The sequence below is a fragment of the Pseudochaenichthys georgianus genome, chromosome 17, assembly GCF_902827115.2.
Source record: "Pseudochaenichthys georgianus chromosome 17, fPseGeo1.2, whole genome shotgun sequence".
In the NCBI taxonomy this organism is placed as follows: Eukaryota; Metazoa; Chordata; class Actinopteri; order Perciformes; family Channichthyidae; genus Pseudochaenichthys; species Pseudochaenichthys georgianus.
Genome location: NC_047519.1, coordinates 32,159,398 through 32,186,361, shown reverse-complemented (window position 1 = coordinate 32,186,361; position 26,964 = coordinate 32,159,398). Strand labels below are relative to the sequence as shown.

General features: G+C 40.3%; 1 protein-coding gene across 7 annotated transcripts; it reads right to left on the bottom strand.

Annotated features, from left to right (window-relative positions):
• Positions 1-10,592: 10,592 nt before the first annotated feature.
• ranbp3b (RAN binding protein 3b) lies at positions 10,593-25,031 on the bottom strand. 7 transcript variants are annotated; one of them, XM_034104601.2, is made up of 17 exons: positions 24,928-25,031; positions 22,785-22,840; positions 22,632-22,668; positions 22,453-22,530; positions 22,272-22,343; positions 20,361-20,426; positions 20,079-20,171; positions 19,749-19,852; positions 18,808-18,918; positions 18,350-18,447; positions 18,185-18,260; positions 17,976-18,072; positions 17,118-17,245; positions 16,910-17,030; positions 16,450-16,592; positions 13,227-13,416; positions 10,593-11,755 (listed from the first exon to the last, which is right to left on the bottom strand). In XM_034104601.2, the coding sequence occupies exons 1-17, from the start codon at positions 24,947-24,949 to the stop codon at positions 11,712-11,714; spliced, it is 1,536 nt and encodes a 511-aa protein (XP_033960492.1). In that variant the 5' UTR covers positions 24,950-25,031; the 3' UTR covers positions 10,593-11,711. The 7 variants fall into 7 exon arrangements, with proteins under 7 accessions (XP_033960492.1, XP_033960493.1, XP_033960495.1 ...); XM_034104602.2 differs by having other exon boundaries at positions 17,118-17,242; XM_034104604.2 differs by lacking the exon at positions 18,808-18,918.
• Between the last annotated feature and the right edge of the window lie 1,933 nt (positions 25,032-26,964).

Genomic DNA, 26,964 nt, shown 5'->3' with positions numbered 1-26,964 from the left:
CGGATAGGCCAGTGTGTCATTACTGCAAGAAAAGAGGTCATATTGTTGCGAATTGCTATGTTTTGCGGGATGAAAATAAGGATGTAAAGACGGTCGCTTTGGTGAGTACTTCAAAGCCAGGGTCTCTCAAATCAGAACTGGACGTCTTTGCTCCGTTTCTCATGAAGGGAATGGTGTCTTTACCGGGGAAGAACAACAGGGTTCCAGTGACCATTTTGAGGGATACAGCAGCTTCGCAATCCTTTATGATGAGGGGTGTGTTGCCCCTCTCTAAGGAGTCTGCTGTGGGTTCGGGTGTTCTTGTGAGGGGGTTTGGTATGCAGTGTGTGGGTTCGCCATTGCATAATATTCATCTTGAGTCAGATCTGGTCACAGGTCCGGTAACTGTCGGGGTTCGGCCATGTTTTCCAATTGAAGGGGTAGATTTGGTCTTGGGGAATGATTTAGCCGGTGGCAGAGTGCTCGTTAAACCGGGGGTGAATATGGTTGCAGTCACCCGCGCAAAGAGTGGAGTTGACGTTAGTGATGGTGATCTGTCTGACTGTTTTACGGCTACGGAGTTGGACTGACCGATCAGGGACCCGCCATTATGGCGTGAGGGTGGGAAAACGGGTACGATAAGCCCCGGGGCTGTTCGTAAATATGTCGCTGCCGGTGTGGTGGCGCGGTCCAGTGCCGAAAGTGACCTCCCTGTCACCTCGGAGGCCCCGATCGCTGCGGAGACTCTGGTGAAGGTTGAGTCTCATTTGGCACACTTGCCTGACGCGCAGCGGGCAGATGTACTGGAGCTGATCGTGAGGTGGAGCGCTCTGTGTCGTACCGCTCCGGGAGATTGGATCGACACCAGCGGGTGTATTCCATCATCGAAAAGGAGGCACTGGCTATGGTATGGTAGTATTGTGTGTTGTTAACCTGTCGGGTGTGTGGAATGAGTGGTGGTGAGCACGTCTGTCAACTAAGGTTGATTGTTGTGATTGTTTTGTTTTTTAAAAAAAAGAAAAAAATCAATAACTCATGGTGGGGGTGTTACGTACTCCCCCCCCCCCCTTTTGTTGTCCTCTTTGCTCTCTCTGCTGTGCAGGTACAGCTGGCTCCGCCTTCCCCAGGTGTTCCCAGTTGTCACTCAGCCGAGCTTGGCGCAGGTGTTCCCAGTTGCCAATCAGCCGAGCATAAAAGAGGAGACTGAAGGAGAAGGAGGAGGCCGATCACTACTCCGGATGTCTCTGCTGTGTCAGAGCTCTTTTGCCTTTTTGTTGTGTTTCCTGGAGGATGTGTTAGTATTAGGTTTTCGTGGCTTTATTTCTCCCGTTAGGTTCTGTGTGATTTTGGGTAGCGGAGGAAGGCTCTGGATCCTACGGCCCGTGGTGTGGTTGGCCCAAGTCCCCTCCGTCTTTTTGTTTGTTTTACCTGTCCTCCAGTGTATGTTTTATGATTGTGGCAATAAATGTACGATCACAGTTTAGTGCCTACGTGTTGTGTACTTTTGTTTTATGTTGCGGACTGCCTCACGAGCCACTACTATTGAGTAGGGAGGCGGGTCGTAACACTAACTATGGATGGCATTAATTTGGCCTCCAGTGAGACTGTAAGGAATCTTGGTGTTATATTTGATCAGGATTTATCCTTTAACGCCCACATAAAATCAATTTCAAGGACCGCCTACTTCCATCTACGTAACATTGCAAAAATCAGGCATATCTTGCCTCAAAACGATGCAGAGAAACTAGTCCATGCATTTGTTACTTCTAGGCTGGATTATTGTAACTCTTTATTATCAGGGAGTACCAAGAAGTCAGTCAAGTCGCTTCAGCTGATTCAAAATGCTGCGGCTCGTGTACGAACCAGAGTTAGGAAAAGGGACCACATTACTCCTGTTCTGGCTGCCTTACACTGGCTCCCTATAGAACACAGGATAGAATTTAAAATTCTTCTTCTCGCCTACAAAGCCCTTAATGGGAAGGCGCCATCTTACCTTAAAGAACTCATTATACCCTACTGTCCTACTAGGGCATTGCGTTCCAAGAATGCAGGGTTGTTGGTTGTTCCTAGAATCTCTAAAAGTACAATGGGAGCCAGAGCCTTTTCTTATCAAGCTCCACATTTGTGGAATCAGCTTCCAGTTTGTGTTCGGGCGGCAGACACCCTATCCGTTTTTAAGAGTGTGCTTAAGACCTTCCTTTTTGATAAAGCTTATAGTTAGGGCTGATTAGATTCAGCCCCTATTTTTGCTGATATAGGCTTAGTTTGTCGGGGGACATCTTACTTCTTCCTTCTCTCTGTCTATACCTGTGTACTCTCATGTTCCGATTAACCCAGCTTCCCCAAATTTCTTTCTTTTTGGTGTCTATATACGCTGGGATCAGGAGTCATGGATGATCCTGCGGTCCTGTGTCCTGGATCGCGAGCCCTGGATCGCGAGTCGTGGCTGTGGTCCTGGATCATCGGTCCTGGATGCATATCCTCGTGGATTCATCTTCCTATTATACACACATGCATTTCCAAACATTTGGACTACCTATGTTGCAAATGTATTATCTTTTCAATTTACACACGGCATCTATTGCACGTCTGTCCGTCCTGGGAGAGGGATCCCTCCTCTGTTGCTCTCCCTGAGGTTTCTCCCATTTTTCCCTTTAAACTGGGTTTTCTTTGGAAAGTTTTTCCTTGTACGATGTGAGGGTCTAAGGACAGTGGGTGTCGTATTGTCATACTGATTTTCTGTACACACTGTGAAGACCACTGAGACAAATGTAACATTTGTGATATTGGGCTATATAAATAAACATTGATTGATTGATTTGCCTATCCTTCTGGACAAAAATCTCTAGTACTTTTTTGTAAAAGTCCTTATCTTCTTGTAGTTTCAAAAGTCTATCATAAATCTAATCGATAGATTTATGATTAGAAAATAATAAAAGTAGGGTAGACATGTGGATATTATCCGGCTGAACAAAACGTGCATTGATCTAACAGGTACGTTTCCCACAGATCTTATTTTGAGCTATTTTCTAAAATCCTATGGAGAAATCTCATTGCTTTTTTGTGGAGGGAAGCCATGCGCAGCTTACTTCCTGGTTTTAGGACGCGTCTCTCTCCTCCTCTTCACACACCATACTTTTCGCGGCAGACGTCATTGTTTTTTTGCCACACACATTAAATAGGACAATACTCTGAGCATGCGCAGTGTAGTTTTTATAGTCACCATTCACTTAGATAGTGAGAGGGAGGGGCATGATCGGGTTTTGTCCCACATGGCTCTAAACAGCTCAATAGGCACACACTGTAGACACTAATTAGAAGAACACATACTAAAACAGCAATATACAGACGAATCAGATGATTAAACATGATCTTAAAATATATTTTATATATTATGATATTTATCGTTTGCATTTTTTTGTAATAATTATTTCTAATACTTTCTGCTGACACTAGGTGGGGCTGTGCCCCTAATGACCAGTCGCCACTGTGTGTTTGGTGAAGCATTATATGCTTACAAATCCAATGTAGGATATAAACACGACTAAACTGCAATGATAGCAAAGCTGTGGCTTGGGTTTTTGGGGTAATAAAGTCCAAATCATCGTATTGTTTACCTTTTTAATATCATTTTTTGGAATTTTCAATTGCTTGGTTTTCGTGAAATTAGCCTGTTTTCCTATTAAAGTGTAACAGATTGATGCATCTCCACAGATCATCTTAAAGGCTTCGGAATCCCCCCCATTGTAAAACTGTCAAAACTAGGGCCCCCAAACAGCATCTTGCATAGGGCCCCCAAAAAGCTAGAAACGGCCCTGGCAGCAGCTCTTTTCACCCTCTGTCTGAAACCAGAGCCCAGTCTGCTCTGATTGGTTAGCTGGCCGGCTCTGTTGTAATTAGTTAACCGCTTAGAGATGTCCCGCCCCTTATCCTTTCACCTACAATGTGTTGGAGCGCTAGCCAATAAGCCTGAGAGTTAAGTAGTGATGTCACTATGTTTCAAATGTTAATAAATGGGTCCAATTGACGCGTTTCAGGCAGGGGGAGTGCGTGGGAGTGAAACTCCCCCTGGACGGAACTTTGGGACTTTAGCCTTTGGAGACCATTTACTTGCACAAAAACCTGAGGCCTTGTTTCTAATTTAATTGACAGGACAAACTGCTTGTATAACCTCGACTCTCTAATGCACATATTTTATTCTCTGGACAAACCAGGCTATCTTACTATGTACAGTATGCTGCAGTGATGTCATTCACCATGTAGCAGAATGTAAGCCTTCACAGATTCTAAACCCTTATGGGAGAAAACCCTGGAGTGTATTGGAGACAGTGGAAGGGAAACATTATGTGAAAAAGCTGCCCAAAGATTTTACAGTACAGCTTTTACAGGGAGCCTATTTATAACAAGAAAGATCTCATAGTGAATCAATTAGAGAGAAATGTTACCTTGCGTAAATGTAAGATATAATTGGGTTCAATTTGGAGATTGGTTTAAGATCCCATGTTCAACTCAATGAGTTTTACTAGCCGACATATTTGAAATCCCTCTTGCTAAGAGAAAGAAGGTGTGGTTTATTAAATTATCCATCGCTGGCAATGAATTTATTGCTTTGTTGGAAACATGCAGATCCTCCCCCTGTCTCTACGTTGTTTTCTTTGTAAATGGCATCATAAGAAAATGTTGTTCAATCTCCAAAGGAAACCACATCTCTTTGATCAATGCTTGTCTCTGGTTTTAGTAGCTGCTTGGGAAATATTTCACATTCTGTTGTGGTTTGACGACGAGATATTGATATTGTAGACATGCAACTATGTTGACATGTGTAGTTATATTTCTATTTATTTTATTTTACACAATATATTATTTTAATATGACAATTGTCTTGGGTTGGGTGGGGGGGACTGTTATTTGTTCTCCTGTAGACTGCAATGTGTTTAAGACATATTCAATAAACAAGCTGTTTAAAAAGTATATTGGATGTTTCATTTTCAATTGCATTTTAAAATGAATACAAGGTTGACTTGAGGGGGGAAATATGAGATCATGGATGTATCATTTTATAATCGAGATGTACATGCTCCCTCCTCATATTCATTCATAATTCATCTGCATTTCCCTATTTGCATCCATAAATATTTAAAGCCTTAAACCTAAATAACCATTAATAATTGACTGAATGTATACAGCTACTGATTGAACAAGATGACAGTGCAGAAATGTTTTTCAGAAAGAATGGCCGATTCCACTTATGATAACTGAATGTAAATGTTGTATTATTACACGTTGACAGCATTAATACACAGTCTGGGGTAGAGTACGGGGGTCCTGTTGGCTGCCGGTCATCAGGCTACAGCGCTGATTTAAGTTTGAGGAGGTGGCAGTGGCGGAGCAAAGGGTGCTTCATTTGGCAGTATGGTCTCTAAATAGATCTTGGATGACAAAATCTGTCACAGAGAACCGTCTGTTTGCTGATGTTTGATGTCCTGCAGTCTGACTCTCTGCATCAGTCTCTCTTGGCTCCGCTCGAGGGGAATGTAGTTGTAGAGATGCTGCCGATAGTGGTCTCTGTACAGAGCTGTTTGGACATTTTGCAGATGGGTACTCATAACGTAATGTTATTGATGGTACGCAGAGATTTGTCTGGCCTTTGTAGTCAAATTGCCTTTGCCTTTCTGTGCGCTCTTGTTGTTTCTTGTCACTGGTTCCCATGTGGATCAGAAAATGCATCAGGGCTCCAAAGTTCAAACACTGTACAGGCAGAAGTGTGTGATTTAGGTAAGATGCTTTTGATTTGAGTCAGATATAAAAATGTCTGTGCATGCCAGGATGTTTAATTTCAGGATTGTGAGTTTTTGAAGTATACATGAGTGTTTCTTATAGGGGCTTTGGTTGGGGGCGATGATTGGAAGCGGCAGGATTTGATGGAATAGGGCGATTAGAGGAGGAAGCAGAGGGAGAAGAGGGTCAAGGTGTACAACATGAAGGACGAAGACAATGATGATCCTGCAGATCAATTCAGCATGCAGCTTCTTCCCTCCTCAATCACACACACACACTTTATAGTTGCATTGGACCTGAGTATACACATCCTTCCTGTCTCCATATTTAATGTGTTTACCTGGATCCAGGATTCGATACATCCTGTTTATTTAGCTTGCATCCAATGTTTAATATTCTCTTCTTTTAACTGATGCAATGTCACGATCTACAGAAATAAAAAAAGCATATCCCTGTGAGATAAAGATTTAATGTTTGATTGTCATTTCCAAACAAAGAAACATGATTTACGTTTACCGTGGTAAAGAGGTTTAAAAGACAGAAGGAATGAAGGAGAGTTAAGGTAATGGTGGGGCGGACTAATTATATTTTAGTTTTGTACTTGGACACATTAGGACACTAAATGCGGTAAAATGACTGAAACCTTTTTTTAGGATGTTGGTTACATTGTCCTCATAAAGTGAAACATTTACACAACAAAACATATTCCCTACAGTTTACATTGTCATTACAATTAGCAAAATCAACATGGACCCTCTGAGGCAAGAGTTCCCTTTAGCTGCCTGAATTCATGGTTTCATATTTCAATTGATTAAAAGCCTCTGTTGAGCTTTGCCTTGCTCCTTTAATCTGTATTGAATCTGAAATGTATAATTTAATCCTGCAGTATTAGGACAAAATGTATTGGATATAGAAATGTTCTCATGGCAGCACCCCCTTGTGGAATTACAGAATAATTACAATCTAACTGGGGTTAGGGTTAAAGTCAATATATCCAAAAATTGTCTGACACTACTTTGAGACTACCTGCATAAGAAATGTAAAAGTACAAAGATAAGGAAAGAAAAGTGTACTTTAACTGGCAGGATGGCTGTCCCCAGGTTATATAATATATAATTGGGTTAATTCTACTAATTAATCCATGTTAAAGCATAGTTTAAATGTTGAATCTGGTTAAAGTGGAGCCAATATATACTGCTGGGTTTTTCAGTGTGTCGTATTTTTTAACATCTTGTAACTTGTAACAATGGCTTTCAAATGAATGTAGTGGTTGAGAAGGAACAATGTTTCCCTTTGAAATATAATGAAGCGCATGCAAGTGATCTTTTAAGTTGCTGCAGTGGTGCACACTCCCAAATACATTTGAAGTTGATCAAATAACAATCCAATTTCAATTCTTGGAAATGTATTGCGATGTTTGATGGTCTCAGGACGTTTCTCGCACACTTGTATATCTGTGCAGTGTATTTTCTTCGAAATGGAAAAGATTAAACATTGTATTCGTATGGCACCATCTGAGTGTTGAGTAATTTATTTATGTATACACTGAAGTCCGGACTTAACTAAGATCTACGTCATGCTAAATGCTTTCATTCCTGTTAGTAATCTTTTCTTTATTTATAAAAACATCTCCACCCTAGGCGAGGATGCTTCTTGGGAATGCCTCATAGAAGAAATAGTCATGTTGCTGTTATTCTCATTTTCCCAGCCCATAAATGTCTTGTCTTCTTGTGATACATGACACAGATAAAGAATGATATTTATGAGAGATCCTTTTAAAATGTTTCTTTGGCTTGGAGAATTGTTTTTTTAATCCAAGCTTCTCAGAAGGAAGAATATAGCACGACTTTGATAAATATTTGCCTCAGTTCACTGACTCACATTACTCCACCTTCTCCATTCGAGCATTTCACTAATTATTTTTCTAAGTATTTTCATCACAATCTTTTATCAACTTCCCCTTCTGACCTTAATCCTCTTTAAAGCCTTGCCAAAATGTTCCACGTTGACTATAACTGTGTGACTAATTTCCAGGTCTGTCTTTTGTAAACATGCTTGAGCTCAAATGTGGTCTTTAAAAACATGCCGTCTGAGGAGGTAATTAGCATTTTGCACTCCCTTTTCATGCTCAAAGAGTTACAACACCGGAGCTGAATGTGTGAATAAGAGGAACTTGTTAGCAGGTGTAATTTGTTCTCTGTGAGGGATTTTAAAAAGGAGCTGTAACAGTAATGACATAAGAGGTTAATTCCTGGGCACTTACTTTTTCAACAATGCATATTCATCATGACATGTATAGGCTTGAAAGTCGTCCAAGTCTACTGAAATTCAGGAGTGGCTGTAACTGAGTGGTATCACTTTACAACAGCTTCCACCTGGTCTGAAGTAATGCGTTTTCTAAAGACTCCCATTTGCATTTATTGGGTAGAAAAACACAGTGTGAATATTCATTTGATCCAAAAACAATGTAAATTAATTCTGTGCAGATGCAGAGGAATTTTATTCGGGCAACTACAACAAAGAACAGTTCTATTTATTCCTTAGTTAACGTTACAACATTAGAAATAACATTTTGATCATAACCAGAGCCATGCAATCAGTGGGTCCTATTTTTGGTTTTATCTTGTACACATAAGAGGAGGAAGTGGAGGTTACCCACAAACAAAGGAAGGAAAGAACAACACTTGCATGGAAACATGGATATTAACAATGCACATATTACAAACAAAATGTCCTCTGCAAGATCTAACAAAAGTATGCATACAAATGTCATAGTACAGTTTGTCATAAAAGGCATTGTTTAGTATACCATAAACATTTCACAAAACCTGTAACAGTGTATGTATGTATGTCAAATAAGTGTACTTAAAAATTACAGTATACAATTAAAGTATGATAAGAAATAATGTTATAGTATACCGTCAAAATGTAAGAGATTGTGTCACTAGAAAAATTAATAGAAAGGTATGTTAAGAAAAAGTCGTTTCAAAAGTAGTAGAAGTAGTATATCATTTCATTTAGATAAATTGTAATATAGAATGCAATAAGAAGTCATAGTAGGGTATGGTATAAAATAAATTCATGAATAAGCGTAATCGTAAAGTATTCTATAAAAATAATAGTGGTGTACTTGTGTCTTCCTTTTGATTTATCGTTGTTTCCTTTTGATAAATGTTGGTAACTACTGCCATATACCATACATCTTTACCCTAAAGTGTTGCTTAGTAGTTCTGACAACACGCATGGTAGTTATGTTATTGCGATGATTATTGACCCTAATGCCTAAAGCATACCATAAAAAGGACCCGTGTTATTGAGCAAAACAGTTATGTTACCAGGCAACAGGTAGGAGGACCACCTTTGAATATTCAACAAACTCTCCTCCTATTTCCCAGCGGATCAGTGTTTGTTTACTCTGGTGTCGAGTTCCTTAGGCAACAACTTTTTGAAGAGAGAATAGCCCTAAACCCCATGAATCTACAAAGACTACAAAAAGGAGAGGAGTGGAGTCTTTTTCTTTTTTTGTTTACTGGCAGCTTGGTCTTGCCCACATTTCTTAAAGGTCATAATGTTCTGTTCGTTCAACGTTCATACATATGGCTTCTTTTAGAATATCTGTATGTTCTCTAATGTTTATAAAACACATTACTTGTCTCGTACTTTCTCTCTGAACATACCTGTATTCACCCTTTGGCTGAAATGCTGCACCTAAGCACTTTTAAAATAATTAAGTTGCTAGGCAACAGCTCGGGTCTGTGTTTACTTCCTGTCAGCTAATGTCATTCACATGCACATAAGATATTAAGACTGAAAACAACTTGTGTAAAGGAGCAGTTTCTAAATAGGGCAACTTGTATCTTTTCATTTGTTTGAACATATTGATACTTAAGCAGTATGTATACAGCAGTTCATAAAAGAAAGTCATAGAATATAGTATGTTGAAAAAAAGTAATTGTCTAAAAAAGAAACCATCCAGAGATGTTTTGAGTTGTCTGGCTGTTGTATCCAATAATGACTGGAGAACATGTTATAACCTTGCATGATTTATCGAGCTGCTTTCAATAATGCTCTGCTTTAAAATATCATGAATTCATCATGGTTGCATGTTTATTTTTGCAAGTCTAAATTGCCCCAGAATGTGAGTGATGGGCTGTCAGTGTTACCCTTGTTTTTGTCTATGCCTTCAGCCAAGGGCATCCTGGGAAAAACACAATATCTCATAATACTTAAATGATATTGGTATTACAAGATCTGAGTAGGCCACTTCAGTTTACTTTCTCTTATTTTTATTACGTGTTGTGGGTTGTACACTTCATTGCCTCCACACTTTGTCTTTTGCACTTTTACTATTCCGTTGTTTCCCTCTTAAAAGCACCATGTCCCAGCATCTAAGGTCGGCAATATGTTTATTTCTACCTTTCAATCTACTGCCGAGACATTTATGGGAAAACCACTTTCCTAAATCATCACAGGAAGGCAGATAAGGGGGCTTTAGGGGCAGCAGCAGTTAGGTTCCTATGTTTGTGTCGGGCTGTTTTGATACATGCATCAAATATTCATGACCTTCCGTGATGCATACTGTATATATGAGCAGGTTTCGGTCCTATTCCCGCTCTGTGCCGTCAGAGCACAGCTTACATCAGCTGCAGGTCCAACACATGAATACAAAACAGATGAACCACTCTCCCTTTCCTGGCTGTTGTTTTGATGTTAGAAATCCTAAATCCTCATGAGACAATGAATGTTAAATTACACAACACTCTGCTGATCTTTTGGTTTGCATTTCATTTGTGGTCTTGCAGAGAAAATCAGGTTTCAGAAGGAATAATCTCAGATGTCAGTCCAAAATGTTTTATTTTGTAAAGAGGGTAGTTGGAGATGAGAAAACATGGTGTGCTTCTAAATGATATATTCAAATGTACATGACATTCAAAGGGTATTAGAGTTATCACTCAAAGTTTCCACACATGAACTTAAGTCTTCATTCCAACATGTTCTTCAAATGAAAATGAATAAAAAGTATATCTTCAAAATAAAAATATGTAACACAGTAAACCCTTGGGAGGCTGAAAGAATAAAAAGAAATAACAGTTACATGCAGAATGTAGACCAATGAGTTTAATGCCTGATTTGGAAAAACAATCATTACAAAAACCCACAAGGTGAATGACTAAACAACTTCCTAATTTGAAGACGAATTGAATTCTTCTGCTGTTTTGTTCTCACATCATTAACTCACATTAGCAGAAACGGCATTGTTTCAGTCTTTTATTCTGTATAATATAGCTCAATAGGAAATATAAGAAACTGCTATTAATGACAACTTGAGTGGTCTTGGCTAGCCATTACAAACAGCACATATGAGTTGAGATGCCTCATGAAAATGACAATCCAAAATAAATTACATTTCCAAAACCTAACGCACAGACTGGTTGGGATGGGGGGGGTCGGAGGAGAGTTGGACTCCATGGAGGAACAACCGACTGATGGCTAGTCAAATACAGCGCGAGTGAAGCTCCTCTGGATGTGTGGCGTCCAGAGGCACGACTGTCGAGTGAGTAAAAAGGTCCCAAAGTAGAAACTGCAGTCTTAACATGTGCCATACTTTAAAATGTAGAGGAGAACACCCTTACACTCATCAATATGATGAGCAGAAAAGTCCCAAACCAAAGCTTTGAAGTCTTTATTTTTGCTATCGGGGAGAGGAAAAATACTCGAAAACAAAAATAAAACACAAAACAGGAGAGGGAGGGAAGAAACGACTCCAGATATTACGCTGAATGCAGAGAAGATGAACTGCACGAGTTGGGTGAGACACTCCGGCACAAGGGGTTATTTCCTGGAGCTAGACTTCTAATATCCAAAAGTACTGGTCTGGAGGACCCATGTTGGTCAAGGGGTGTCCATGGAGATGCCTCAACGGCAGCATCTTAGCAGGCTGTCCAAGAGTGACGCTATGTGCTTCCTGTTGCCTGGCTCTCTCCTCCCTCGGAGTTACCTGCAGGAAGGAAAGGGAAAGGTTTGTTTAAACGTCCCCATTATACTGTTTTAGATCAATTTAATATAGTTCTCAGATATATACAAAACATGTCTCTGAAGTGTTTTGCTGAAATACCAAACGGATCATTGCAGCATCCCATAATCCCCTCTGTTTCAGCCCTGTTTCAAAAGTGCTGATTCTCTGTCTGTTACTTTAGACCAGGGGTGGGGAACTTCCGGCCCCCGCGAGACAATTTGGTACGGCCCTCGAGGTAATTTATAAACACACGCAAAAAAGAAAAAAATGAGAGAAATCGAGACCGCAAAAAAATTAAACAAGCGAGTGCCTGTTTTTCCTGGCCAAGGTCAGGGTCCTTGAACACAACACGAGCCTAACTGTCATCACGTGGTATATGTCTTGTCTGACAGAGGTGCAGTTCTGACGGAGAGCACCAGAACGCCGCTCCGGCACTTCAGAACTTGCAGTACCCATAAGGAGCCGTACACATGCCGCAGTTTCTGCGTGGCTGTGTCTTTAGTTGAAAGCCCAGTGGCGATCTGTTCATCTGTCACACTGATCATACAGTCAATAACTTTGTTGTTATTAGCATCTGGTTAGCTAGCTATGCTAACGAATATAAGAAGCTTTTTCTACAACCAGTGAGGTAAAGGCACATCTTTATATGATCATTATAGTTATACAAAAATAAGAGAATAAAGTAAACAGGTATAAAATACTATGACAGTAAAACAAAGTTGTTAATAATAAACAAGAACACAGTTTGAAAGGAGAGTGATTTGTAAAAATCCATAAAGAAAAATAAATGCCCCCCCCCACTTAAATCATGTCCACATGGACAGGATACTAAATACATTTGCACACTTCTTGTGTCCATATCTTTCTGTTTTGGTGGTCATGCCACAACCGTGCACGTGCATGCATGCGTGCACGAGTCATGGTAAAATATCTGGATTAAGAGGTTGTCTTGTCTTTGCACAGCATGAAAGAAAGGCCAAATGAATCTGTGATTTTAGTATTTTTAAGCAGAGGTCAATAACTTGTATACAGCCCTCGGAGGATATTGTAAAAATTGAAATGGCCCTTGAGAGGAAAAATGTTCCCCACCCCTGCTTTAGATGAAAATAAGGAGCCCCTCCCCACGCCCCTCTGAGAGATATTTGGTTAAAAAGAACACAATGGTGGGGGGGGGGGGGGGGGGGGGGGGGGGGGGTTACCTTGGTTGGTGATTGGCTATCATAATATCAAAATATCATAAAGTGGCCAAAATCTGAACAGCTGAATTTCAGACGGACAGATTTATAGACATGGATCAGGACAAACAGTGAGAGAATCTTTTTTCCTGAAACTTTCAGAACCTCTTTACGCAGAGGGGACACATGTTGATGTATGAAAGACATGAACAAGTGGAGCATAATAGGTGACCTTTAAGAGTGTTGAAACACATTCATAATAAAAATAAATCACTGACTCGTAGCAGGAGTGGAGGCTGAAGCTGAAGCCGAGGCATTGTCTTCCTCGTCGCTGTCGTCGGACTGCGGTACCTCGGCATCGGGGATGGTTGTTGTCGGGGTCTCGGGCTCCTGGTCCGCCCGGCTCTTCAGGGCTAAGATACGGTGATGTAGCGCTGCAGCAAGCTGACCTATGTCCTTAGAGCTAGCCTGAAGGGGAGAGACGGGGGGAGAAACCATTAAGCACATTGAAGAAGAGACTCAATCTGTGTTATCAGTACCGTTTGAGCGCACGACCACTCCATGTAGATTTCATATAAAGCTTGACAAAAACAAACGGGAGTTATTCATTTTGAGCATCTGGAAGGCTTTTGGTGTAAAAAATAAATAAAGTCTAAAGGAAGCGTTGACTTGTATTACCAACAGCTTGGCACAAACTGAAACTATTAAGGGAAAGAGAGCAGTACTAAAGCAATATCAAGCCAATTCAAATCAGGAGCAGGCAGTGGTTTTCTTTCTAGAATAAAGGGAAGATACAACATAGGTCTGTCTTTAGCATGAAGAGGTTTCATGTAGCACGGGGGATATATTGCTTATTGCCTACATCATGAAAACAAAGTTATTACAACATGCAGAAAAAGTTTCCCTTCATTGAAAAGTCATGAGATTCGTCTACATCAGCTAGAGCCCCTCCCACTTCAGTTGGATGTTGATATCGGGAAGTGAATCCAACATCATCTTAACAAGAGGGGTCACCTGAAGAAAACCTCAATGATCTGAGCTCGCCTTGTTTTCTGATGAGACCTTATCTGACCACGAGGCCACGGATTAGTGTGCGGATTCTACTTTTTAATCTGGGTCACCTCCCTTAGCCGGGTAGCTAACACCTACTAGCCACCTGCCTGCAGTTATCAAGCTAATGATGTCTTATCAAGAAGACCAGTAAGAGCAAGAGGAGGTGAAATATCCAAAAGCTTTTAGTTTCTGTCCCGAAATAAGATATGTGCTTTACTTTATTATTTTTATTGAAGCAGTCATATACTATAACTATAAAGAATACCTATATGTTGAGATCTTTTAGTGTTTTTACATTTGTGTAGAGCAGGGGTCTCCAACCTTTGAAAAAATGAAAGTGGCCAGTTCTGAATGGTTGCCAATAGCAACCTGGCAACCGTTACTGTCGAGCCCTGCAATTAGAGTGAACCTAAGTGGGTCCAGCATCCACCTCTCTGGTGGACTCCATGCAGTGCCAGTCATCTCACCAACTGTGATGAGTGAGTGCACTTATTTTACACATGTGCCATAAGATGCTAGTGAGGTGGTGATTAAGGGGATGTATTTAGGGCCATAATAAGAAGTGAACAAATGGTCCTTTTTTCTTGGACATTTATGTGAATTTTCAGTGATGTACCGTATTTTCAGTTTTGGCAACCAAAAGCTGATGCCTGGTTGCCGGCCTGGCAACCACTTTTAAAAGTTAGCGTTGAGCCCTGAATAGTCATTTAAATGTTCATCACTCAGTCTTGTTCTGTATTTAGATTTCACGACATTCTTGTCAGAAAAAGCTGCTTCTTAAAAAAGGCACGCAGAGCCAAATAAAGCAGACATGTTTAGTGCTGCTTGGTGATGTTCTTAAGAGTTTTCTGGGTCTACAAAATGTTGTGAGTTTTGCTGAGACTTAAGCTGAACATGATTTTGGAGATTTATAACCTCCATCTCCACGGGATTGACACTGCACAGTTCAGCCATCTTTTTCTTTGTCTTGACATTACATTATAATGATTAATAAATCAATTGTATAGGTCTAGCCTCCCTATATCTGTGTGTGAAATTGTTCCATCGTCAAAAACAAAAAACTAATACAGTCTAGCTGCAGCTTCTAGCAACGGTCTTCTGTTAAAAACAGGACACTGTGGCCCAATCCCAAACCACGCCCTACACCCTACACCCTCCCCCTCCGTGACGGAGTGAACTCCGTCTGTAGCCACACTCGCAGCTCAACGAGGCTCCCTCCTGTCAGATGGAGGGAGTAAACACAGCAGCAAGCTTTGGGACGGCCTCCCCTCTCTCCGGCAGAAACAGGAAATGCCGTAACTGTATGTAACAACGGTTTCAAATCAGCATCTCTTAGACCAAAAGTTTAAATTAATAACTCAAATAAAACTCCAAACATCTTTCATTGTGTTACTTTTTTGTAAAGCTCTTTTAGTTTTAAACCTGATGTTTATAAGCTTCTTAGTTTTTGCAACAGTCTGTAAATATACACAACTTTATAATAAAATGCACACATTTACCTTTTTCTAGACTAAACACAGGTTTGATCCTAAGTTAAAACATATGAGGCTATCATGAGGTTGTTGACATCGCAGTTTATCAGTGGATGTTTGCTGGAACTACTTGTACACAGCGTGTTTCCTGACGGACACACACAGCGTGACTCCGGTCTCAAGTCAGCATCGCTGCAGACTCGCTGTTTGAGGGCTTGATAGCCCACTCCCCCTCCACACCGCTCCACACTCGTTTGTTTGGAACAGCACTTAATGTGGCGGACCCTCCGCGCGAACGGAGGGGTAGTGTGTAGGGGTAGGGTGTAGGGGGCGGTTTGGGATTGGGCCTGAATGTGGCATCACACACATGACTTGAGTCTGAACACAGCAGACGACAGGAGTATTTACAACAGCATATCAAAACAAACATACTGCATTGTGGGTGCACACTTATTCTCCGTCTGACTGTTACATACATCCCATGCATGTATGAGATTAAGTTAGCTTCATCATCTCAATCAGTGATTAAGTGAATAATAACGTTTCTATCAGGTTACTATCAGCCTGTCACTCATTATTTTCAGGGCGGGGTTTGGAGGGGCAGAGAGGAGACGGGGATCACGGAAGCTTTCCTCCTGGCTGCCTTCACAAACGTTACACAAGTATTTTCAAATGAAAACAGCAAGAGGACATTCAGACTCTGCTATCAAGGACTTGATTACATCCACCAAAAACCTGACATGGTGCTAACGCGAGTATTTTAAAAAACATAAATCCATGTGTGTCTGAGCCGCAGCGACGCGGACTGATTCAGGTTTCTACACAGTCTGTGAACAGCGAGCGGCGAGCTACTGAAAAGCTGCCCTCGCGATCGATGTGTCGGAGACCCCTGGTGTAGAGCAAGAAAAGATTCAAATCTTCCCCTACTTTGATAGAAATGATTGCACCACCATAGTATAATGTTTAACATGCATACCGATATTAGGAAGACCTTGACCCCCTGGTCCTCTGTGTCCATGGCAGTGACTCGTACGCTCTTTTCGCTGGCCTTGTCCACCTGCATCTGGGCCCAAAGTTTAGTGTTGAGGATCAACCGGAGGCTGCCCTGGGTCCGCATCACTGCAACACAAAAACAGCAATTAGGCACAGGCACAAAGGACGCAAAACATCATTTAGAATTACAATAGTATAAAAGACAAGCTCCTTTAAAAATCAGTACAAAAAATGTGCTTTGTCTTCAATTATTTTTGATTTCTTTCTTAAATTACACACACTTGTTACTCTACATTCAACCATCAGCCATGTACTTCTCAGCACTAGTGCGTAGTTCACACGGCTGTAGCAGAGGAGTGGGCTCCCCCTTGTGTTCAATGACGGGTATTGAAGAATTATGGCAATGAAAGCCACCACAAAGAACCTCTTTTTGATGCGTTTACCTAGACGGGACTGTAGCGTGCCGTCTTCTGTCGATGCCATGTCGTTGAGCCTCAGCAAACCTCGACCTCTCTCTATCCACGACTGAGCAGTCTTCTCAAAAACATATAACTTGCACTGCATCTGAAGTTAGAGAGTGACAACAAACATCAGCTGTATTGCTTTCTGTTGCAAACCACACGTGTTGAATCAAGAGAGCGTGCCGCGTACCTGTAAAACGTTGCTTTCTGATTCCTCTCCGGTCTTGACGTCGACTTTCTCTAAGACGCACTTCTTGGCTGTGGCTTTGGTGTAAGCTGCTGCAGACTCCTCCAAAGACTCCGACACGCTGTTCGCTGCTGCGAGGAGATACAGTGGTGAGTCATCATGTCACTCAGATCAATAACTAATGTCAGCTTGAGAGCCTCCTCTTATTCCCATGTTGTTTTTGCAGTGACCAAAACAACATGTTGGACTATCAAGTGCCGACAGGGGGTTACGAAGGACCCTCTTTTGCCAACAGCACAATGTCTATCCTTCAGAAATGCTTTTCTTCAAAAACGACATATCATTGTATATTCATGGTGAATATATTTCTCGCGCAGTACGTCATCCCACATTTGAAATGTTTTATTTTGCCCTTAAACAAGCCTTTGCCATTTTCTAGTGATCTGTCGTTTTTTCACTTCACCCTTGGTACAGATGGGAAGAGGAATCTCTGCTGAACCTCGTTCTGATCAAGCAGCATTTGCAGTGAAGTGTTCCTGGTGCTAAAGAGTCTCACGTTATCAGTTACTGCAAAGAACTGCCTTAATGTTTCAGGAAACGTGGTGTGATGATGAAACACGAGCTCCCAACTGTATCTGATACATCTATTAAAAGACATCCCGTAGCGTCAAATGATAAACAACATATTACACATTCGCTTTAGGGTGGTCGCATATTTGTTTTAACGTTTAAACTGACCCAGGGCTTGCTTCTGTGGTTTGTAGTTATCACGGGAGTGCAGCCCAACATATCTCTTAAACATATCAGTAGATAAGCCAAACATCACACTCTTCAGTAATCGCTGGGGTTGTGTGTTTCTACCTTTCTCTGGGGGGGTTTCCTGTGATGAGGGCTCTGGAGCGGGGGCAGCTAAAACTTCTTTTGTTTCCTCAACTGGGGGCTCACCCTTTGGGGGACTCTGAAAACACAACAAAGCTTATCAGTGGAACTTGTTCAAAGCTTTATAATCAAGAGTTTTATTTTAAATCAAGGATGGCAGATTCACTTTGCAACAGGTAGCATAAACTTACCAGAACTCGTTCAGACATGTTCTGCCCAAAAACAAATTTTGCCCCAGTGTCTGTACTGTTTGTGGCCTTTTTTGGACTGGAAGGACACGGCAGAAAAGAAACACTGTGAGTTGATTGAAGTGAATAATGAATGAATACATGTGCTAAAAATACACATCTCCTTACCTTGGGGTAGAGATGTACTGTAAGAAATAATTAGTGCCCTCTTTAGCGTCTAGCGGCAAACCATCCTTTGACTTGCCTTCTGTACTGTTCTCTTCCAACTAGAAACAAAAAAAGTGTGCATTTAGAGTTATGATTCAAGGAATGACCAAAACTTTAAGACCGAAAAACATTCAATGATAAATAATATCAGACTTTCTCTGATTCACCACAGGAAAAACACCTCTTACCAGGAACTAGTCACAAAACAGGACATCCTCATTGCAAAGGAAACCAGACCCTTGACGTGTTAGTTTGGAAATGCTTTAAAGTCACAAATAAAACAAACTATAGACAAGGAAACTTGTTGTCCATGTATGATCCTATATCTGTCTGCCCTTGGCCATGCAATAGTTTTTGTTTGTCACACATTCTCGCATGAAGTGTTACTGTATGTTAGAAGCAGGTGGAAAAGAACCCACCTTTGCTCTGTCTTTGATATTCTGCCCAAACACAAAAGATATTGCTACATCTGTATCTTTCTTCTCTCCATCTTTGTTACCACTTGCTCCATCTTCCTCATTTTCATGTTTCTGAAATGGGAACAAAAAAAGCACCAGGGTCAACTGGGGTTATAAGGGTATATTTCCCTCACAGTAATATCCAACATTTGCTTAAATGTTTATGAATGCTCAATATAGTATAGGAGCCAGGAAATAATCTACAAATCTTGAGCTTGTATATAAATAGCCTACAATTTAAAGCTTAGGGGTTTCAAACTCAAATACACAGTGGGCCAAAATAAAAAAAATGGGTACTGGTCGAGGGCCGGACTGGTTCAATGTTCATTGCAAAACGTATTGAAATGAACTTATTGCACATATTAAACCTGGAACTAACAAAGCTTAAACTATTGCCTATAAAAACAACATTAAATAATCAGTTGCATTCATTTCTTATGGCTCTATCTGCAGCTAAGAGTAATTTCTTATGATTATATTTTTCCACAGGCCAACAACAGCTTCAACAAAACTATTTCCCTCAAAGAACAAACCAAACATGCCCTGTTGTCACGAGAAACAAAGTGCAGAAGGAAACATCCATTAAACTCAGTGTGCTACTGTGATGCTAGTTCAGATACTTGGCATCTCATCTCGGGTGCAAGGTCATCAATGTTTGGGGTCAGGCTCTGAGCTGAGGAGACCCTCAGGGTTGAGTGAAGGTGTGCGTGCAATATACCGGAGGGCCAGATCTAATAGTAATTAGAAATTATCCTGCGGGCCGAAATTAAATCCACCAAGGGCCTGATTTGGCCCCCGGGCCTTGACTTTGACACATGTGGCTTAGAGCATTGTCTTATTCCTTAAACAAAGCCTTTACTGACTGAATGGCATTAGTTGATTAACACCAAGCTACTCCTCACCTGTGATTTGGTCAGAGTGTGCTCGGTGTTGTTCAGGAAGAGGGACTGAGAGCCAGGGGCCCCATCTGGTGACTTTTTCACACCGTTGGTTCCACAACTGGAATCTAAATCAACAGACAGAAAGGACAAAGAAATTATACTTTCTTTTATTTTTACCATCCGAAAGGAAAATGTAGCCACATGCTGAAAACAGACAAAAACAAAACAATTGTACATTGAAAGCTATCAATAAAGTTAAATTAATGATCAGACAAAGAAGATTTTGATGATATTTGAGAATGTTTTATTAGTATTAACTAATGAGTGCAGGTGACTCCAAGCTGCACTCACTGGACTCTATATGTGATTTAGAGGGCGGCGCCTGGAGAACTGCAGGGCGGAGGACACTGCGTTGCTGCTCCTTGGGTTTCTGACTTGGGACGCCTGCAACAGAGCCAACTTGTCTCATACGGTTTGACACAATGAGATGTTCTGAGTCTAAATGTTCAAGTCTAGATGTACCATTTTCATTTATAAAAAGGGTCATATGAAAAGGGTGCAAATAAATATGGGGTTTCTTTTTCAGATTGAGAAAATATTACACAACGAAGGCTCACAACGTCAAACACCAACCTGAACTCGGGGCCTGTCCGTGTATGAGGGTGGGCGGCTTTAAGCGGAATCCAACAGGCTTCTCCTCTGGTGAGACGGAGGAGAAGAAAAGGCAGACATTAAAAAAGGATCCAAGAGTGACACAGCAACCTATTAAAGGGTACGTTCCTTCTGTCTTTGCACCCTTCCAACCATAGACCCGTTACTACAGCAACCCTTGTACAGCCTCCAGATTTCCAACATCGCGGGCTCTACGGCCTCCGATCTATTTCTTCCTCTGACTCTCCATCTCAGTGGCTTTATTAGCCCGACGTGACCTGGCCCTAATCAGTGCTAAATCAGAAAGCCGAGAGCTCTTTTTTGACCCCTAACGTTTATGAGATCAATACCCTGTCTACTGAACATTACTCCTTTAGTTTAACTAAACTAAGGCAAGTTTATTTATATAGCACCTTTCAACACAAGGCAATTCAAAGTGCTTTACAAAAAATGAAAGACATTACTAAGGCAGCAACATTTCCTAGATCTACAATCTAATATAAATCAAAATCAAAAGTTAAATAACACAGAAATATAAATATTTAAATAATTCACAAAAACACATTCATTGTTGTTAAAGTCCCACTGCAGTAATCATTTCAGAAACTTTAAGTTTTGTATTTCTCCCTCTAATAAAATGCACATTTTGAGTGAACTGTTTAAATATTGGATGTTTGATCCGCAGGCGATACAAAACCTTAACTATTCTGCTCATCCATGTTGAGGATCTAACGTCAGATTTGCATTCTTTTTAATACAAACTAACTTTTCTGAGGGAAAACTATTATACAAGTAAGGTCTACATAGAAACCAGCCCCAAACACACCCTATAATCCCTCATAAGATATTCATCCGACATGTCACGACAAACTGCAGCCAACTACCAGCACATGACACAATAGCTCCTTATAATATCAAATCCTATGCATTTATCAATATGTAAGTACTATGTAATAAATGTGGCTAATAACTCCGGCTTAACTCTGCAGGTCATATAGTAAACAGAATAGAACAACATTATGTTCCATTGTCATTAAATGTTCCTACAAAAAAATAAATTCTACTCTATACTACTGGGGCTTTTGTGAAGCCCTTTTCAAGCAAGCTATATTGGTTTCATCACTGACAGAAGCCAACCAGACAAATCCAACAAAAGTGCTTCACCTCTATCTGCTGGGTATAATATACTGCATATTCTTTTTGCACAACACGAGACAAACTCACGCAGACCACTAGTACATTTCTTAGTATGTGTAAAAGTACTTGGCTATAAACCTGACTGATACAAAAAAGAAAGAGATAACACAATTATTAAAAAAAGAAAAGAAAACCTCAATCAGAAACAAAACCAACCAGCATGAACGTTCACGGGAAGTCTCTTCCAGTTGTAATGTTACATGATTTATACTACATATTAACGAGGGAATTCAAGAGAATACTTTTGTATTCACATTGATTTATAATTTTTAATGATTCCTAAAAATATCCTTTCATGCCGGGGGATTTGGCTGTCCATGTAAATGGAGCTCTGCATTCTGTTACTGTGCATTTTCCTCCATCCAAGAATAACATCAGACCTTGACGGTGGATACTTGAAGGGCTAGCTCAGAAGTAAAATTACCACATGTAGATGGACTAGAGCTGGTCAGATTGAATAGCGTGCATTTGCAGAAAGGGTATACACAAAACATCTTATTTGCTACTTTTGATATCCAAACAGAGAATAAACACATGTTCAAAAATATATTTTAGGACAGGGCTAGCAAAAGGTTTTGTTTTTGTTTTTGCCTTATATTATATGTTTGAACTCCGTGTTTAGTCAAACTAATATATTTAAACTGCAGAGGGCCTTTAAGCTGTGAAAAGAAGCAAACAGTGGTCTGGATGGCTCACCTGGCTCAGAGTCAGAGTTCCCAGTTGGAGACTGGCAGAAACTTGGGGGCATGAATACATTGTTCTTGGGAACTGCAAAGTAGCGAAGAGGCATTGCACTCAGCATACAAATCAATGTGTACACCACAAGCAAGAAACAGGAAAAAAACTAATTCTGTGTTTAGTCACCGCGTGCTCTTACCAGAATGTGGGGGTGGGAACGATGAGGTCCGCTCCCTTTTCACAGGGGGGCAATAGCTTCCCTCGTCTTTATCTGAATCTGGAAAAAGTAAGCAAATATTGGTATTGTTGCAGTTCCAATAAATATATGAGAAACAATAATGTTAACAAATAAAGTGGCAGTTTGGACATTAGATGTACCTTCTCCATCCTCTGCACTTGAGCCCTCTGCAGATCTCTGAAAGTAAAAGTTGTCCAGACTGAATATCAGTAATAAAAAAAAAACAATCTTCAAAATTATAAAATATTGCTTCACGAGCATCAAGAATAGAGAAACTGCATAGAGAAACTTACCTTCTGTGCTTTATCTTTTTGGAAAACAAACACAGCAGGCGCTAGGGCAGGCTTGTCTGTTAAGAGAAGATGTAGGCTAGTCACTTAAGCATGAACTTAATGTGTACAGGAATCCCATCTGTTTGCTTACATGCTTTACACTTGAAAACAAAAAAGCTATCAAACCCATTATGGGGCCTTAATTATCTTCTCAAAAGTAGTGACAATGACTGTTGAAAAAGCTAGAATGTTTAAGTGCATTAGTATTCTGATAGTATTGATATCATTTGTATTGATTTGTTTTTTATAAATCAAACACCAAATGTTATGGCACAATGAGACATGTAAGGTAATAACATACACTGTGAAAGTATCATCCAAAATATATGTATACTTATGTCCCAGACAGTATGGTAGACATACAAAAGTGTGTTTTGGTGCCTGCATTTACATAAATACTTCTTGTGAAGATTCCAGTGAGAGAAACACTATTGTTTAAAGTTTAATTTAATGTCAGATTTGGCTCTGTCCAAAAATAAGTGTAAAAGAGGGAAGTGTGAGAACAATATGACCCAAGAAAACACATTTCTATAAATGGTGAACAGCATTACGTCAATGTCAGACAGTCAAAAGAAACTCATTTAATCTAGGCCTGCAGTTCATCATGCAAACCTACTAGGAAACTAAACAAATCAGATCCTCTAATACAGGACAATATGAACAGATTTGAAAACATTATGTAAATCCAAATGTAGTACACAGCCATCAGACTTTCAATCATTCTGCACTTCCAATAGCAAATGTATTTACTTTTTTTTAATCAAAATGTGGACTTCATTCAGCTCATCGCCAAATATTGTGTTGCTGCTTCAGGCATTTTTCATAAATGACCAAGAATAACAATCGCCAAGCAAGGTAAACAGTTGATGTCACCTTAGGCCACTTAGTGCGTCTACCTTCACACTGTAACCTCCATAAGATGTGTAATCCTATAACGTTAGCAGACAAAGGTTTTCTCTGTCTAGGTTGGGCCTATTACACTAAGCAGGTGTAGCATCGTTGTTAGCCTTGCTGGGGAATAAATGTATGCGTTAATGGACAAAAAGCCAACAGCACATTGCCAGAATTATTAACTGGACTAACATTCACCGTCTCAAACACAACACCTCATGGCTATTACCAGCGGCCTATGTATGAAACGTGCATAATGGCAGAAAACAAGAACATGTGTGTGACCTATATTAACAACATCCAGCTTTGTTTCTTTCTACAGCTTGCAATCAGCTATCTCTGCTAATGAATGTAAGAATTCCTGCCTGCAACACTGAGATTCAGTGCAGGAAATTCAAGCAACCGGAGATGCTCCCGGCTTATGATAACCAGCTAGCATTTACACTATCTGACCCGTACCAGCAAATAGTCGGTGCCACTGGTTGTTTCCAAAAGCCGCAAGCCTAGCTTAGCTTACTGGCTATAGTTAGCTTGCTAATGCGCTGCATCCCGCATGAGTCATCTTGCCAGACAAGCAAAGGCACCAAGAATATCAGCTAAATTACCCAGATCCACCTAATGACGGTCAGACCGGGTCACATTAAATAGATACATGTAAAGAAAGCAGCGATTACACCAAAGCATTGGCTCCTAGCTAACGTTTTTCACTCTACGCGCCTAAATGAACGTCAGGCAATACTGCCACTGAGAGCTAACCACACCAAACAAGGAGGATGTCGTGCTTTAAACGTTTCCCATCAAGTGAAATATCATTATATTTGCTTTGTCACAAAATGTGCTTTGAAACTTTGGCGTAGAAAGATGTTGGTGTATTCCTCATTAGATGTGTTGGCTTAACACAAATGCCAAAACACACTGACTATAAATAGCCGGGTGCTAGCGTTAGGAGGTAAGCCAGCTAGAGGCAGGCAGCATTCGAGGGCGTTCCGAAGCATTCCAGATATTAGCCACCGCCCAGCCGTTAGCATTGTTAGCCTGCTTGCTAACGTTGTAGTCTTGTAATTAACGCCGCGGAGCTATACTTCACCATAACTCACTGTAAACACACGGCCAGGCAGCGTCACATCAGCGATCAAATATGCAGACAATATATAGTCACAGTTTATAGCGGCACATTAGCTGTATTGTTTTTCTCATACTGCCACTTACTCACCTTCGTTTGCCAAGTCCGCCATTTTACTTCGACGCTCACACACCCACAACCCACCGCGCAGATAATACAAGTTGAGGCAGAAATGTTTTCAGTGGCAGAGCACATTGCCTCCGTTTACCAATACAGTGAGCGACCCCCTCCTCTCTTTTGCCCCCGTCGGTAAGACACAAACATACTATTTGTCCAAGGCTGTCATATGTTCATGTTTGTATTGAAGCATGTTTCAACCAGACATAAATAACTACTTGGATAGCCTAACGTACTATCAGTGGTGGGAGAAGTACTCAGATGTGTTACTCAAAGTTAAAGTAGATTTTTAAAAGTAGGCTACTTTGTTACAAGAAAAAGTATTGCATTCACCTACTAAAGGTACAAAAGTATCAGCATCAAAATAAAGTACTTTACACATACTAAATATATGTCAAAGTTAATTTATTCATTGATTTAGACTTTGTATGTAGTAAACAAAATCTATCAAATTAATATAGTGGAGTAGAAAGTACAATATTGGCTTCTATGTAGTGGAGCAGAAGTATAAGTAGGCCTACTTAGATATAGTACAAGTATCTCTTAGGTACAGTACTTGACATTTATGTTGTTAATATCCACCATTGCCTACTATTAAAGCAACTATTCATGCCCTATGAAATATAGTCTAATATGTTGTGATAATAAAAAAAAGTTGCACACTATGATAAGGTTGCACTAAGTGGCCCAGAAAAATAAAATATGTTTTATTTAGTTTGTTTATGACCTTGGAAAAAGTACTCTCTAACTCTGGGGCCACATCTCATAGCCTAATCTTCCAAAGCGGATGGGGTTTATTGAGTTTCATGGAGATAGTTTAGCTGTCATCATTATTTGTGTTACCAAGATTGATATAAAAACAAAATACAAACAAAAGCCTTTGAGGCCTTGAGGAATGAGACTCATTTCCAGGAGGAAGAAATGCTGGTGGCCACAGTGCAGCAATAATGGATCTTAAAGAGAAGTTCCCAAGAAATAACTGAAAAAACAGACAAAATGAAATACCCCAAGTCAGATGTGAAAGTGGGAATAGTAAGTCAAAGCGAAGGTGAGTCATAAGTCATGAAATAATACATTCATGCAGTGTGAACAACAATGGGTTATTATAGTCTTGGATACACAGCACAGACACATTATAGACATGATGACTTATATGCATGTTTATCATGGACATTTACAAAAGGAATTTCAATCCAGGCAGAAATCTAAAGCTCTCAGTAGTTGATGGCCTTTTGCAGTCATTAAACAGAATTAATTAATGATACCATGTTAATGTTGTTAAATCGGTGTGCCTTCAATAGAGGGTTGCATGAATCAGATTACGAAAGCATCGTGGACTGTTTCGCAATGCAGCTTGTTCCCCAGAGCAGTAAACTCAGAAAAGACACGGATCAAGCCCAGCTCGGTAGGTTGGTACAATAGCAAGCATAAATCTGAATTTCGACCCCTTTAATATTTGCCTCACATTACTGCCCAAAGTTTGTTTTTATATGGATATTTCCAACATTGCATGTTGTTGTGTACACTGTGAAATACAGTAATCTGCTGCGTTGCATGTCATTCTCTTCAGCTGCCACCAGAGGGCAACAACATTTAATGCTGGAGGTTTAGCCTCTTTTATACTCAAGACAGTTAACACATCACTGTATATTATTCTCATCAGCTTGTTCAAACACCTCAGCAAAGCTATAAAGTTACCACACAAGATGAGTTATTGCCCACTTGCCATGTGTTTTATGGCTGTGCAAAAGTTTGACTTTGGCAACAACAGCTCCCACGTAAACACATATGAAATGTTTCTATTAAAAAGTGATTATGCAGGCGTAAACAGGCATAAACATAAACAGTTGTTTGCCAACTACGGTTAAGGAACAGTGAATAGAGGACATTTCATAAGAGCTTTTATTGCACAATACCGACCAAAAGTTTTCTGCAAGATTCATATTTAGAATCTCTCCTTCAGGCACAACTCAAACAAGCCACTGCATGTGTTGATGCTGTTTGCCACAA